Source organism: Gymnodraco acuticeps, unplaced genomic scaffold (assembly GCF_902827175.1).
Source record: "Gymnodraco acuticeps unplaced genomic scaffold, fGymAcu1.1, whole genome shotgun sequence".
Classification (NCBI taxonomy): domain Eukaryota; kingdom Metazoa; phylum Chordata; class Actinopteri; order Perciformes; family Bathydraconidae; genus Gymnodraco; species Gymnodraco acuticeps.
In genome coordinates this window covers 2,347,209-2,363,409 of record NW_022990889.1, presented here as the reverse complement: position 1 = coordinate 2,363,409, position 16,201 = coordinate 2,347,209, and the positions used below count along the sequence as shown (strand labels likewise).

Sequence of the window (16,201 nt, the reverse complement as noted above, 5' to 3'; positions counted from 1 at the left end):
TATGTATCTCCTCACATTACTGTATGTTGTTTTGACATCTACTGTATAACCAGCAGTTGTCAGTCCCCTATCAGTGCTTTTTCTAAGCCCTGAGAAACCTATTAATCTTTAACTAGGAGCTATAGTGGCAGCCGGAGCTTTTAAGCCTGATCTTTATTGCTGAAAGCAGCAGGATATATGCGCCTGCAGTCTACATTAAGAGCTCCTGCTCTGTTCAGTTGAGTAAACATGTATGTATTGCATGAAAATGTGCAGCTTTTTGTCTTCAGCATGAATTTAATCTACTTTGTTCTGTAGTTGTCTGAAAAAGACCTGTCTTTATACACAGCTGTTTTATTTTATTATTCCTTTTAGCAGCCTACATTTATTTGTAACTATGATATTTTCAGTTAGAGCTGACCGTAGTAAATTCATTTTGTTTCATAACAATAGTAAAAGTGTCATTTTGAAAAAAGTATTGTAAAAAATCCAAAACATCCTTGAAGGCGTCATATGATACAAAAAAAACACATGCATTCTACGTCTCGAGTATGGGTTGTTCATGAACATATTCCGTTTTAACGGTAATTGTTATAGGTATTATGTATTCATACTGGGTGAAAAACAGATCTTCTTTTGAACACTTTTTACAATTATGCATACTCGACGGTGAAAATTCCCCTCTCAGGTTTCTGGTTTGTAGTGATATTTTAATCATTGGAAAGGTCAGGAAGAAAACAACAGGCTTATGGGACAAATATGAGACTGCAGTTGTCTCTGGCCAGCTCATGCTGCAGCAACATTAACAAACCAAAAGCCTGTATATCATTATATTTACATCCTTGTGTTTGTTTATCAGCAAATCCTAAGTGGGGATTCACTTTGGTGGTGCATTTCTTTATTCATGCTTATCCTAGCATTGAATCATAAAAAACACATATAGAGAAAATTAAGTTATTGTTTCTGCAGCGATACAATTTATGGTTTACAATTTTTTTATAAATGTATTAAAGACAAACAATGTCATCGTTTTCCATAATTTAATTATATATAAAATCTTGTTTTACAATACAAAATAGAAAATAAATAATTCAAAACATAAATAAACAGTAAAGGAAGTACTTATTTATGATGTCACAATGCTAGAAAGAGGCAAATCACAGTTGCCAAGGAGATAGTCTCTTTTCAGGGTGGACATTTTGTTCACCACTTTAAAGCGAAGGGACCGCTGACTGATGTCTTCCTCTGAGATACTATCAAAGAAGAAATCCTCATTGAAGATTGGATTACGGCTCTTTCTGATGACTGTGCTGCGTTGCTTCTGGACTTTTCCGGGCACCAGAGAGAGGCTGACGCTGCAGTTGATAATCTTGGGGTCTACAGAGAGTGGATAGAGACCCTCAGCACTGATCAGTCGAACCCGTAGTCTTTGGTTATCTGGGCAGTACTCTGCTGAGAGTCTCAGGCTGCCATCTCTCCCTATGGGTGCCATTCTTTCCTTCATTACCCTCTCTTTGTGCAGAGTCATGTCCATAGGGAAGATGTTGGGTGGCGCCAGGCTGTAGCTGCTCGGCAGGCCTTCAGCTAACGCATCTGATGCCCTCCTCATGACATTGGGGCTATTGTCTGTGGAGCTGCCTTCATCTGTGGACAGGGAATTGTTCCTGGACACCATTGCCTTCCTCATGTTCCTTGACAACAGCAGATCATGGCTCAGTGCTTTGAAGAGGGAAGACTTGGCAGGGCATCTGGTCAGCAGTGGTGAGCTGTAGGGAGAGGATTCAGTGGAGGAAGTTGTATCGCTGTCCAGAGCGGCCTGCCAGTTCAGAGAGTATCCTCTCGGGGAAAGCCTGGAAGTCAGGGAGTTGAGGCTGAATGAAGAATGAGAGGAGGAGGGCGAAGTTGAGGGGGAGAGTTTGGAGCACAAGCTGGACCGACTTCGGGGCAGCAGCAGGGGAGAGGAGCCAGGATCAGAGTGGAAGAGCGACTCCTTCCTCCTGGTGTGGGGGCTCTCCAGTAGGGTGCAGAAGCCATAGCAGGTCTGAGCTCTGGCCATGTGTGGAAGAGACAAGGCAGCCTGGCTCTGGGGGTCTGCATTGGTGGTCTCCTCATCACTGCAGCCTTCATAGGGGCTCTCATCCACACTCTCCACCTGGATGATGTGCGGGTTCATGAGCTCATAACTTGTCACCTCTATTTCAGGGCTAGCCCTCTCACATGGCGACGCCTTGGTGACTCGAGCAGTTCGGCTGTGCTCCGTATTTTTCATCTCCTGGAGGGAGGGGATGGTTGGGGGGATGCAGAACTCTGGGATGTTGTCTGGGGTGATGACGTAAGGACACAGGTGAATTATTTTGGGTTTGTCGCCTTTTTCTCCAAACATTATGTCACCAATTTTAAAGCTTAGTTCTGCTGATGGGAGAGGCAGGTTAGATCTCTCCACTGACACACGGATCTTATCCACCAACCACATGGGTCCTCTGGTAGCAAGTGGGAAACTCTGTAAAAATCAAAAATATATCATTTAAAATTGTGGTATTATGTTCGGAAATGTAACACTCAAAGTGAGATCATATCTACAACCTTGAACTTTTCCGAAAGCTTTCCTTACCTTTTATATTCTGAAGATATAAATAATCCACAAGGCTGTCCCACACAGGATGGACGGATAGCTCCTGCTTAAATCTCAGCCTGTTGTGAGAAATCCCAGAGGCTCTCTTGACAGCAGATGGAGCTTCTCTCTTGGCAGGATCGGCACATCTGTGGCTGTTTGAGAGACAAACACAGTTTAAATGAAGCAGGAAACCAGTGGATGTAACACACGCCTCCCCCCTCCCAAACACTGATTGCACAGGATCCTCCCTCTCTCGTTGTCCACCGGTTCCCATGGAAATATCCAAACTACAACAAAGCGCATTGCCCCTGTAACCGCTGCTCTGTGTCGTGAGATAAGCTTTTACTTCTAGGTGAACAGCTGTTTTAAAGCAAATGGCAGACTTTTGATAAGATGGGGTGTATGAGTTTGTTCTGTGAACACAAACAAGGTTATCTGATAAGATACAAATTCAAAACATTTTTAGAACGTTTGAAGTTCCATTACCAAAAATTAAAGTGATAAAACAGGCCTGGCGTTAGAGCAACAGCTCAATCCGGCCTCTTTATAGCTTTCTACTGAAGCCCTTGTGGTATACAAATACATGTAGCAGGTGTTATTGGCTTGGTATGAGTATAATATCTACCAATTCCATTTCTTCATTGAGGCCCTACAGTATATCACTAATTTATTAATTGAATAATTGATTAAAGAAATATTAAGATGCTTAACACATACATCATTGCCTCATAATTTCGCTTGGAAAATTCCAGATATATTTTTGCATCACTAAATTCACATGTCCCAGTTGTACATTGCACCCTAGGTCTTCAACCTTCATGAAACATTGTCATATCAGTGCTACCCTCTTGTGGTGGCACAGAAGCTATAGGATGAATAATTACCAAAATGCAGGACAGAAAACTGTAATTGTGGTGGATCTGCACTTTAGCTATAGTAGTTACTGTATTTAATCTGAAAAAATACATTAAACTTTTTTTGACACAGACTTACACAGTACAACTGCAACAAGCATCAGTTGTGCTGGTTTTGGTCTGTTTTCAATAAGATGCTAATGCGACAAGGACAGTCCCTTTACTATTGTCCTTTGGCTTATCTCCGCTCTCTTGGGATTCTAGAGGGAAAGGAGGGATCGTGTCAAAAAATTCCACTCTGCCTTGGCCAAGGTTCAAGTGGAGTAACTTGTTTACAATGCGTTACCAGGCAGGCACTCAAAGACAGAATGATGTCAGTGTTAACAATATACCAGGAAAGTCCTAATTGGAGGAGCTTCTAAGAATTGTTTTTTTGAAAACGTTCCAGACTCATCATCAATTGAGGCTTGCGTCTTAAAAATCTTGTGCCTCTTACACCAAGGTTAAAATAATAAATTTGAGTTAAATCATAATGTACATACACAAATATTAACTATTTCAATGAAAATGTAATCTAAGACTAAAATTGATCACACACAGCTCCATAGACATACAGATGTACTGTGGGTCTTTGTGTGAGTCAACTTTTTGTTGGTGAATACAGTTTTACGCTTTTCAATATAACATGTCTAGTAATAAGCAGGAGGAAAGGTTTGAAGAAATAGTGTACTGTATAATACTGAATTTTACTAGTTTTCTTGACAACCACTGGTTTCTTTTCCAAGCGTTTATGCTTGTATGGAGGCTTGAACATCTCCATTAGATGGCAGTATCTGCTCAGATTAAAAAACAACAGCTCAGAGATGATACACTGAGAGAAAGACGTTAGTGTGATTGAATACTCTCTAATTATTACAGAGATGTAAATCCAGCCAAAAACTCATCAAATGAAATAGAATACAATGTTTATGAAGTCATGATGCAATTATTTCAATCATTATTTCAAATATCTTAATAGGATAGGACTACATGTGTCCCCCCCCCCCCCCCCCCCTCTTTTACATCTTTCGTGCGTTAATATTCAATCGCGTTTCTCGGGTTCATTTGATCTCGCACGATTGCTCATCTGTATCTCTGAGCCTAGCGTTGAACCTTTAAACCTATCTTCATCTGGCTAGGTCTATGATTATCACAAACCAGTGGTGCCTGTGACGTTGCTTCCTTTTTACGGCGCATAGATATGCGGTCGTTTCTCTTTTTTCCCCATCTCTCTCCACTGTACGATAAAACGAGGAGGGGCTTGATGCTGGGGAGGAGGCAGGCAGGCTGAGCTGACCCGCTTGCGGTGTGTGTGTATCGCTTAGCCTACATCCAAGCCAGGTCGCATGCATTAACGAGTGACAGACATCAGGTAGGATTTCAGATTATTTTCTTTTTTTACCCCCTGTGTGTTTTCAAACCCTGGCGCTGTTGTTCAAGGTGCTGTTCCTCCCAAACGGGCTCACTACAGGGAGGACCGCTCGATGTTGGCTCAGCAGAAGCGCTAGAAACATCTCATATTCATAGCCTGCAGACGACCTTTTCACATGATAATGGGATGTGTTTTACTTCTCCGGGTCCTTGCTTTTATTTTGATTTAACACCAGTCGATCTGCTTCATCCGGTGCGTTATTACGAGCCTGTCAAATCTATTTCTTCGCCTAATGTTTGAATGACTGCTTTTGACATTGACAGATAAGAGGTAATATGATGAATATTTAATTGGCTACTTGTTTGGCGTTGTTGCTGCATGTTAAATATCTAGGCTTGCCGAAAATCGGAATGGGCAACTAATGCTGCCCAGCTCCAGCATCCTTGCTGGCTGCTCTGCAAAGAAATGTGGTACAGTAACTTGGACTTGACCTGAATGTTATCTGGATCGGCTTAACATCAAAGCTGTGTGGGACTGTCGTAGCATGGAGGGATGTAACCAATGATGATTTACAGTAGGCTGACAGAATCGTGGGCAGAATAGGCAGGGGATACTCTATAATGGTCTGTTTGGTCAAGTTTGTTGAGCTTGCCAGCCCACTAATCCTTCGGCCCAGTGATAGAAATCTGCATTTTTTTGGATCTCTGTAAGAGAATTCATTTTTTATCTCCCAGCACCTGCATGCTTGCTGAGGTCAGAGTGAATGCTCACCTGGCTCTACTTTCTCCATGACACCTGCAGGGGGGATGTGCATCCCCTGAAGGACATGACTCCCTACTGTAGGCCGCCCTGCTGCCTCATACAGATGTGTGTGCGCTGTCAAATGTTACTGCGTGAATGTGAAATACAGGGGCCATGCAGTACACCCCTACATATTTCCATGGTTTCTATTTTACAGTTTGTGGAACACATGTATGAGACCTGGGCTAAATTGCTATGCCAAACCACATTAGCAACACGTCAGCCTCTTTCGACATTCTCATTTACAAGAAAAGCTTTTGGCTGCTATCACAAACTGTTAAAAAAAAAATCACCCCACCCCTCTACAGTATTAGCAGCTGAGCTTTCTCTATGAGAGGCATCTTCGACATTAAGGGTCAATCCAAGGATACTCATGGCGTGAGGGGGTTTCAAACAAAGATTGAAGGGTGACATGAGTGATTTAACTAGAAGAGTTGAGCTGTATCAGCAGGCAGCTGTGATTCTGGATAGCTTTATACAGTAAGGCACCACATAGAGAGCTGAGGCTTGATTCCAAGTGGGAGTAGCCGTACTAAAAATGGAATCCCTGGTGGTGCTGTAAGGCACCAGTTAGTGTAAGATAAAAGCATCCGACAACCACATTATAGGGAAAGGTAAGGGCTCCGCAGCATGCAGCATTGTTGCATGTTGCTTAATTGGTCTTTCTAATTCCCACATAGCATCTGTGTTTGTGTTTGTAATCAATTACATGCTACAGTAGGGCCGCTTTCTGGTTGTACATGTTCTAAAAAGTAAACAATCAGCATAAAGTGTCTCAAAACCAACGGTTCGGTTGACAGTTGATGGTGTCAAGCATTACCGTTTTAGCTTTTTTCTGCTTTAAAGTGTGCTTCATGTGTGATGGTAAAATGATCTCAGCTTTTAATTAATAGCATTACCAAAGCCATGGAATGTTTCTGTTATCAGATATATGGATACTTAACCTTAATAATGCTTACATTCAGTGATATATGTCTGTAGTGCCATTTATAAATGTGACAAGGATGATGTAAAAAAAATTGGGATTTTTTTATTTCTTTAATTGTGTAAAGTATTTTAATAAGAAGTGTTCAAAAGCTGATTGGTAAAATGTGCCAATAGAAAATAATCTCCAGATTACACAGTGCTGGAAAGGCTTTATGAAGCCTAAGTACCTTTCCCCTATAATGGCATTGAGCTGGATTGTCTGTAGGATTAATGTTTTGACTAGCCATAACATATTTGCTCCTTTCTTGATATTTTGTAATCAGATACCTAATTTTGCAGGTACACTAAAGCAAAATCTCAATAGAGGTACACTGCACCTGTTGGTTCACCGTACAGTAAGAGCATTCGGCTTGCCAATGAGTCCAGAAGCGTAGACCTTCCCAATCTGAGCATCTACAATGAGCACTGCACACTTTCCTACAGCACAGTACACAGATATAATTAGATCACAGCACCACCAATGTCACAAGCTCACATGAAGCATGCATCTGCCAACGGCAACGGATACAAGCCTAGTGTTCCACCAAACACAACACTGGATACTATTCACAAGACCCAAGGTTATAAAAGCAATGTTTGTGAGCTTGTGCCAAAATAAATCATAAACATATTAAACTTATAACATAATAAAGAGCCCAAACTCGTAAGTAATGTGAACATTCTACATTTCCTCCTGCCTAATCTTTTGAAGTATTAGATAGCGGTAATTAAAACCAAGCACTATTTAAACGGTGCCTTTTTCCCACTCATTGCCAGCTATTGAAGAGGCCATTACCACAGTGATTCCGTATTATGGGAAGCTATTAAGGGTATCTCTGCTACAACAACTTTAGTCCACTCTTTCAACTCTGCGCCTAATTTACTGTGAATCACAGGTCACAAACATGGCCTTTAAATGCACCGCGTGCTCCCGTAAAGTGCATTTAGTCAGTGTTCTTTCAAATTGTGCAACCCGGGGCGAAACATACAATCGTTGAACTGTTCCATAAATAACTGTAACAAGGTTCATGTATTTCCAAGTAAGTATTTTGATCCACAACGTGTTGAGAACAAGCACAATAGTTAAAGACAAAGGCTCAACTGTATTTGCTGTTCATTAGAAAGTGATTTTCCTCTCAGCTGTTTCAGTTGCTCCGTCATCAAGAATACATTCCTGGTCGGAATTCCCCAGGAAATGTTCTGCTGGGGATGGGAAGTAAGGGTTTTGAGAGTCATTGGAGAGAAAGATTGTTGAACCATATTTAATGCATGAATGTGTAGGAGGTGGAAACTCAAACACACCCCATGCTGGCGCTGTGACCCAGCCTTTGTGTTTCTTCTTTACCAGTGAAATAGATCTCTCTTGTGTATTTCCTCGCTGCTGTCTCTCTGTGATCGCAGCCTCTTTAGGGCCTGGCTCGTTTCCAGATATGTTTCTATAGAAAAAGAGGTGGATGTATGAGCTGGCAGCCATCCTTACTCCTCCACCACATCAATCTGAATTCATAATTCCCTATCAGATGACTGTGGCAGGCAGTCAATATGTGAGAGCTATAATGCAGATGGGAAATGTTTTCACTTGCAAACAGTTCCCAATGTGCTTTCAGATTTAAAGTCAGGTTGATCTCACATTAGTTTAAATTGGGGACACACATGATTTCTAATTGTTGGCCAATCTATCGATGCGCATCAGTATAAGCACATCCACAGGTCAATCTATTGTTGGTCCAGTAATGTGCAGCAGTTTAATATAACTATTTTTAACTTCAAATTTGGTGATTATATCTACAATTATATGATTTTACTTTAATCGAGAAAGAATGCAGTTAATTGTTGTTTCCTCTTTCTTTTTTTGATCAGATCAGCAGACCATGTTCACAGGACATGACATCATTTATTATAATTGATGTAGAAAGACCAATATTAGGTGACGTGGTAATGTACAGTATTGAATTGAATGGTGAATAGTGGTGTCTGAAACAGCACTTACCAAAGTATTTACCTTACATGTGGTCTGATCCGACGCGGCTGTAGTGATGCGTAAGCGGACTCAAGAAGTAGGTCAGTCGAAGCCGGTGTGGTCAGGTGTGCTTTGGGTCAGAGGCAGTGGCACAGCCATTGGCACTTCTCATCAACAGGTCGAATTAGCTGCCAGTTTAAAGTAGCAGATGACAGGTCTGACCTCCCCGTCATGCACTCAGTATAGCCCCCCGACTGGTTTAGTGGCATAAAAGAAAAGAGGTGTGATCTGAAGGTTCTCTTAGCACCAGCGGTCAGCTTAAGTAAATATCTGCCTACTTACCTTTGGTTGCCTGGCTGCTGATACATTGGAGTACATTTAGGTTTTTCAACTTTGGCAAATCTATCTCATACTTTCACCAAATCTCTTTTGTGTGTTTTGAGGTCGGGCTATTCTGTTGAATTATAATTTAGCATTGAGCAAGTAATCTGACAAAAGCTTCAGTAGTTAAGCTGACATTTTAAGTAACTCACACTTGTGCAAATTGCATAAATAACTCTATTAGCATTCAGTTGTACTTTTGGTAATTGTGTAATTCACACTTAATTCTGTTTACAGAGTAACACAGGAATGATTGGGAACATGACCCACTCTGCCTGAGGCAAACTGATTATCAGTGCTAAAGCTCATGTGATACCTGTGCTAAAGATCATGTGATACACAGCCTCCTCTGAAAAGGGTAGAGTGGCTGACATGTTTCTCCGTATAGCAAGTTTGAGGGAATACAATGAGATTCCATTGTCATTGCTTTGCATTTAAGTATAAAAGGAGTAGATGTACTCTATTGTGTTGAAGTCAATAATTTTCCTTCTGTTCTTACAGTACAAAATGGCAGGTTGGGTTTTAATGGACACAGAATCCATAGAGCACAGTTCACCACCTTGTAGTCTTTGTTCAGTTATAATGGCTGCTTTTGTCGACTTGCTGTAACCAGCCAAGCTTCTTGTAAGGGCTGCTCAGAGCATCTAACTGTCTCTTTGTTGAGAGATTTGAAGGTACATGCCAGTTTTTTTTCGTGCATTCACAGTTTCTTTTGGCTCTGAAGAAATGTTAATCACGAATCTAAAGAATATCTGCTGAGATTCTGTTTTTATTTGTTCTCTGATTTTGGTAGTGTTTGTTGTAGCCAGTACCAGGAAGGAATCACATTTGAGGTTTACTTTCAGAGGCTGTGATGGTTTTCCCCCATTTATCAGCATGCTGGTAGTGTTTTTTTCTGGCAGGGGGTCTCCTAGGACCGCCACAGGAGCTAGAGGTCAATGACAGTGGGGCAGAGATCCAATTGATTGAGACACTTGCCATCGATCTACATCAATGATACATCACAGCCAAATACAGCAGAGTTCAGACAATAATCATTTGATGAGGAAGTGAGTTTTAACACCGATGACACAATACTTTCAATTATTAATAAAGATCATAGAGCAGATTGAAGTGATCCCAGTTTGTAATTTGCACACAATAGGAAATCTCCAAAGCTTGAGAGGCTTACACCATTTTTGGACGGAGAAAAGCTACAGTAGCTGCGTTTGGTCAGAGGTGAAATGAAAACAAAACAGATTAATAAAGTAAACACAGAGATATTGCTGGTGAATGGCATGGTACATCTTGTTTTAAAGAGAATTGACGAGGCAGCAGCTTCACATCAAGGTTAATTGAGGGCCATCGGGTCCTCTGTGTTCACAGCAGCTGTCAGGCTGTTTTTGTGACTGCCTGAGGGGAAAGACTCTCCTGTCTGAAGAGCACCACTGAAATTACTGCTATCCTCTGCTCTGATCCTCTGCAGGCTGCAAGGGCCGCTGACCGAGCGAGAAATCCCCCCCTCCACACTGTATTTTATCCATCCTCTCTCTCTCTCTCTCTCTCTCTCTCTCTCTCTCTCTCTCTCTCTCTCTCTCTCTCTCTCTCTCTCTCTGCTCAGGGTGATGTAGTGTCAGCACCTTGAGTCTCAAAGAAGAACTGTGGACTGCCCTGACACACTCTTGTTGAAATGATTTCACATTGCCCTCAATGGCCAGGCGGAAGTGCATTTAGCAGCTGGATGCTGTACTGTAGTGTAAGTGATGGTGTTACTTTAGCCTGTATTTTCAGCTCATCAGCAGTGCAGTGACCTTGTGGTAGGGCAGAGGGACTCTCTGGTTACCATCAGTGGAAGGCAATAGCTAGGATTACATTCGTTGCTCTGTTTTTGGTGATAGAATGATAGTGTTCTCATGTGACCATGCGATGATTTGTATTATCTACCCTAGCATTTCTAAGTTGTTTCTAACACGTTGAAATCAGGATTATTTTATAATTTAATGTACTTATTTTATTGATGCTGCTGCGGCTCTAGATAGCATTTATCATATGAAAACGCTGGCATCTTTCGAAACAGAAAAAAGGGGTTTATAAAAGAAAAATGAAAATGAGCACTAGTGTCAAAAGATTTAAGGCTTTACGGCTGCAGCTTTACTAAAATGCACATGCAACACTTTAAAAGGTGTGCATAGTGAGCTATACAGTAGCTCATCGGTACAGCATTCAACATCTGTTAATTAAAAAAAAGAAATTACATTCATCTGCCCTCATGAATGTGTTGACTCAACCTTAGTTGTTCTGCTGATCCTCTGGGTCAAGTGCAACACACATTCTAAATGGTCGCTTTGGGAATAGGGTCACCTGGCCTGATGGCACAAAATCATTAGCAAAGGAGGAAATTGTAATTCAAGTCAGGCTTTCATTATACACAATCTTGATTCATACAGTAACCTTGTTTATCAGTGCGTTGTTGTTCTTAGAGCTGAACGAGAGCTGAATATAAATGTTGACTTTCCTCAAAACATGTATTGTCTGGGAAACCAGAAATGATGAGCTCACTTGAGTTTGTGTTCAATTTCCTGTAGCTGTGTCAGCAGCACTGAAGTGAGGGAGATATCAACATCCTCCTAAAACAGATTAAAATATAAATCCTCGACTCTCAGCATGTCCTTTTAACATGTCGTTATATCCATACCATATCTGTTGTACGTGTAGTACGCAAACAAGTGCTTTTTATTTTCCCTTCCCTTCAGGTTTTCTCTTTTACTTCTTCACCGTGGCTTTTCTGTTGTGCCACTGATTAAACCTGCTTGTGAACATGTGCATTACAATAATACAGGTATTCAAAAGGATAATCATGTTATTTATAGAAGCATTGCTTCATTTTCTGAATCATGTTGTCAAAGTCAGTGAGCCATCAAAGCAAGTGGTCATTGTTCCGATGATGCACTGCCTTTTCCATACAGCACAACATGAATGGAGAGGGTTTATGTAAGATGAGACATCTTGAAAATGCTCTAAATAGGGCAACCATTATATGCCTACTCTATGCACGTGCTTGCATGTTTTCACGGATACTCCCTAGCACTCAAGCTGTAAAAGTTGCTGGACTTGGACTGCTTATAACTGTTAGCAGTCTTTATTGGATAAAACAGTGGCTACTTAAACTAAATAAGGGGCTTAGTAGCTTTGATTTGAGGTCCCTAATGTACTTGGTTGTACAGACAGTCAATAGTTTGGCAGCAAACAAGAACAGCCCTATGTGCTACTTACAGTATATAGTTGATGTTAATAAGGAATATTTTGTACCTATTGGAAAACTGATATTTTATGCGTTCTACTCTACAAGATTAATGGGAAATTTGAACTTATACAAGCACAAGTTACAATTTGCACCAAGTATAATGTAGGCTCTCAAGACACCTTGAATCTCTTTTTCAAATTGGATCGCTTTCTAAAGGTAAGATGTTAAATATTTTCATCAGCTAAAGTGCTGCTGGCATCTCTGTATTTTTTCAACATCCCCATGAAATGCTCAAGTCTTTGTCTTCTCTATTAATGCAGTTGGCATACAGTAGGTAAAGTCGACGCTGTTTAAATTGCTATTAGATCTACATAACTGAGGACACTGCAGTCACATAGTCCCTCATTTCATGGCATTTGACTTGCAGGCCAAGCACACATGGATCCTTCTTTGCAAACACAAACTCTTGTCATCATCTGTTCATTTATGTTGCAAAATGAGAAATATATCCAAGCATGACAAATGTTTAATACTGTATGTGCAATAGTAATATAATAATTCTGCAACACTGCAACTAAAACTATTAGTAGCTAATAAAAAGGAGCTTGTCTAAGCAATTGCTTCCTCACAGTTGTCATTAAGCCTCTTGTACAATAAGCAGTGTTCCTTTCATCAAGAAAACATCAAAACATTTTCCCCTGATGGATATGAAAACATTTCTACGGAATCATCCAGTGTGCAAATATTACTAAAACAATCTGTATTCAAGAACATGGCACAGCTTTAGCACTACATTTGAAAGATATAAGATTAGAGAAGGGTTAAAGGGGAGACATGTATTTTTTTTTTGCCCGAATAGAGATGCTGTGTATAAGTTTAAAATGATATGGTGTTAAATTCTTGCCACCCTTACCATCTGTTGGGTCCGATATGGCAGCTGTTAGCTTCTCTCTCTGGTGGGTCTTCAGTTTCTTCAGACATGAGATTGATGGACCTGCAGCCAATAGAGGATAGCTGCTCACCCGCAGTGGATATGCTACCCCTGCGAGGCTATACCCACGAGATGACACCCTCTCACCCCAGTCTGGCTGGAATGGAGTCATATATCATAGCCAGGTGTGTGTGCCAGCCTGAGGTCAAGGGTCATCGCAGTGCTAATGATCACGGCTCTCTTTGAAAACGCATGAAGTGGCTGATGTTCATCTTGCTGCCTCTGGTAATTCTTAATTTCCTCTAATTTGTGGCTGCTGTGTCTCATTCATTATCCATGCGCTCCGCCCTTTTCATAATCCAAAATCAAATGTAATGTAGTTCTGCCACACTATTGATGCGGTTATTTAATGACTGTCAGGGTATTTGGCATATATTTGTGATTTACGGCCTATGTGAGGAGCTCATACTGGGAAACATGCACTATCTTTACAGTTTGATTTGATTTCTGTGTGCCTGGGAAAAGCCTGTCATAAATTACAGGAATCTCATAGAGTGAGGCACTGTGAAGCTTTTTTAATTCCCCACTGGGAGGTGGGACAAAGAGACAGCAGATCAGGCTGTGCTCTGAAAGGGCGATCTGTATGCAACTTCAGTGGGAGACAGCATCCTCGACACATGGCAAAAGCTCAGAGGCATTGCTAAGTATGTGGCTGGCTTGTCATATAAGGCGGCTCACTCTGCACTCTGTTAGCTGGACGCCCTCCTCATTCAGCCACACTTTGGGTGGATAAGGATTGCTCAGGAGGAACTCCTTGGTGTCTGTAGGGCATTGATTCCCAGGTTTATTTATTCCCAGCAGTATTTTAGTGCGTGAGCCTTCCTTTAATTAAAATCAACAGCAGTAAGGATGGGATGCCAATATCTTCTGTGCATGCATAGACCAGGCCTGCATGTCTCACTGAGAGGGATCCGTCTGCCTCCCTTTGGTGCAGAACTGTGGGACTAATTGAATTACACAACCCCCTCCTCAGCTTCTCAGTCCCATGGGAGTGCACGACTAATCATTTGGAATCTCTGTTTTTCAGAAATGGGGAATGGGCCAGTATATCAATGGTTCTCCTATGAGCAACCAACTGTATAGCCATTTATTTTTCCATAACATCTCCATAGCTACCCTAGGATTAGATGTCGTCACTCCAGAAGACTCAAAGCCTTTTGACCTCTGAAGGTCATGGTCCCGCCAGCTGGTGCCCAGATGTATCTCACTAAGCTACACTGCTCTTCTCAGTGAAAGGAGAGTTCAATTAAGTAAGTTGTCTGATGACCTTTCCTCATACCACAATATTTAAATGTGGTTACATTTATGTCATTCCACACATTTACTGCTCTTGATTATGTTGGTGCAGTTTGCCAAAAATAATTGTGTTTGTAATTTTGAGAGTGTGTATACAGTAGATTGTATTTTACATTTTGAACTACCATACTATTCTTTATACTTACACCTTATATATATATATTATATATATATATACATATACTTATATATACTTATATATATATATATATACACTATCATGTAAAATGCACTTTTTGATGTATTTTATACATAAATATGTGTCCCCGGTGTGTCAGGGAACTCACGCAGCATCAGAAAATAAAACCCTTTCTTTTTTTCTCCATACCCAAATCTTTTAAAAACGGGGGTACAACAAGCGGATACAGATTTGCTGCCGATAATTTCAGATGGTGGACCCACAGAAAGTTGCTATCAGAAACAATGCCTGACGTGTTTTGGACGTAATATGGTCTGTGTTTACATTAGCAACCCTCGCTAACACTCAGAGCTAACCTGTACTGGAGAGAACTTTAAATAGCAGGAAATAAAAAAAGGAACTCACCTTGTGATAAACCCGCAAGAGAAAAAGCATTTGAGCTCCATACTGTTTCAGAAATAATCCTTGATATGGTTTAGAACAGGATGGCGTTTTATCACAGCAGAATTTAACTTTATCTCTGGTAGAATTCTGATCAGGCATTAGCTCCGCCTCCTCTTTTTGTTTTTTTCAAGCTAAGGACCCAAAATCCACGTTTCTCTAACAGGGCTGGAATAGAGGGATATGAGGGATGTCTAAAATGCATGATCTGTTTGTATTTTGAGCAAAACACATCATGGTCATGTTTTTATATTTTTTTATATATCTGAGACCCATAATATATGCCTTAAAATAGCATGATAGGTGCACTTTAAGAGAGAATTAATTATATGAGCAGTGTAATTAAAACACTGAAATAGATTCTTTTTTTTTACGTTTGTTTCGTTATTATTGCTTGAGAGGTCAAACTTCACCTGACTTTTCTGTATACAGTTAATTGATTTTCTAAATGCTTCACTTTTAGTCATGATATTTATATAAGGAAAATCAGTTAAGCTTAGAAAAATCGGCCTTTCAACATGACTGTGGCAATAACAATCTGCAACAACAAGCAAAGTATTCTGTACCTTAAAGTGTTCCTCTTTGCCCTCTGTCAAAAACTCTCAAAGCTGTGGTGAAATGTAGGACATTGGGTGTCCCTATCATCTGTCATTATGGATCCTTGTGACTGTCTTTCATTGTCGCCCTCTCATCATAAATCAGATTTACTGCTACATCTGTAGGGCCCATGCTAATGAAGTAACACCCAGTGCAGAGACACAGCATTGATTTCATTTCCTGCCTCTCTGGCTGCTCCCCGGGCAGCTCGATGGAGATTACATGGCGATGTCATATAAAAGGAGAGATTAAAGAATCTGTATCCAACTAGAGTGTCACAGTTGTGTGCTCAGCGTCACAATTAGATGCAGAAATGTAAGAGACGGCAGCAGAGATGGGGCTCATACCGTGGGCTTCGTCTCTTTCCTACAGATCTTTGGAGCGAAACCTTTCTGTCTTGTTAGCCCATGCCGGATGTGGAGGTTGGCAGGTTATTTTCTCTCCCACACATCTGCTCCAATGAATCGGGTGATGCTACTCCCTGTCAGACATCTGCGGAGAGGCTACAATGAAATGGATGGGTTGTCCAGTTATTACAGGACAGAGGA

At 40.9% G+C, this 16,201-nt stretch overlaps 2 protein-coding genes across 3 annotated transcripts in view; one reads left to right on the top strand and one right to left on the bottom strand.

Annotated features, from left to right (window-relative positions):
* Positions 1-1,105: 1,105 nt before the first annotated feature.
* c2cd4a (C2 calcium dependent domain containing 4A) lies at positions 1,106-2,867 on the bottom strand. Its single transcript, XM_034233682.1, has 2 exons — positions 2,595-2,867; positions 1,106-2,479 (listed from the first exon to the last, which is right to left on the bottom strand). Exons 1-2 carry the CDS (start codon positions 2,865-2,867, stop codon positions 1,106-1,108), a joined length of 1,647 nt encoding a protein of 548 aa, XP_034089573.1.
* Positions 2,868-4,736: 1,869 nt separating this feature from the next.
* Positions 4,737-16,201, top strand: part of tln2b (talin 2b) — a 95,788-nt gene continuing 84,323 nt past the window's right edge. Inside the window, exon 1 of one of the 2 annotated variants that reach the window (XM_034233609.1) lies at positions 4,737-4,858. The gene's annotated coding sequence lies outside the window, so the exon portion shown is untranslated. Of the gene's footprint in view, positions 4,859-5,025; positions 5,111-16,201 lie in introns of those variants that run through there. The other variant, XM_034233610.1, reaches the window with a different exon arrangement.

What these genes read in the sequence shown, in the direction of transcription:
- c2cd4a (XM_034233682.1), bottom strand. Translation starts at nt 2,867, where the DNA reads ATGGGAACCGGTGGACAACGAGAGAGGGAGGATCCTGTGCAATCAGTG. An exon ending in ATTTATATCTTCAGAATATA is followed by an intron (nt 2,480 to 2,594) that starts AAAGGTAAGGAA and finishes TGATTTTTACAG; the next exon opens with AGTTTCCCACTTGCTACCAG.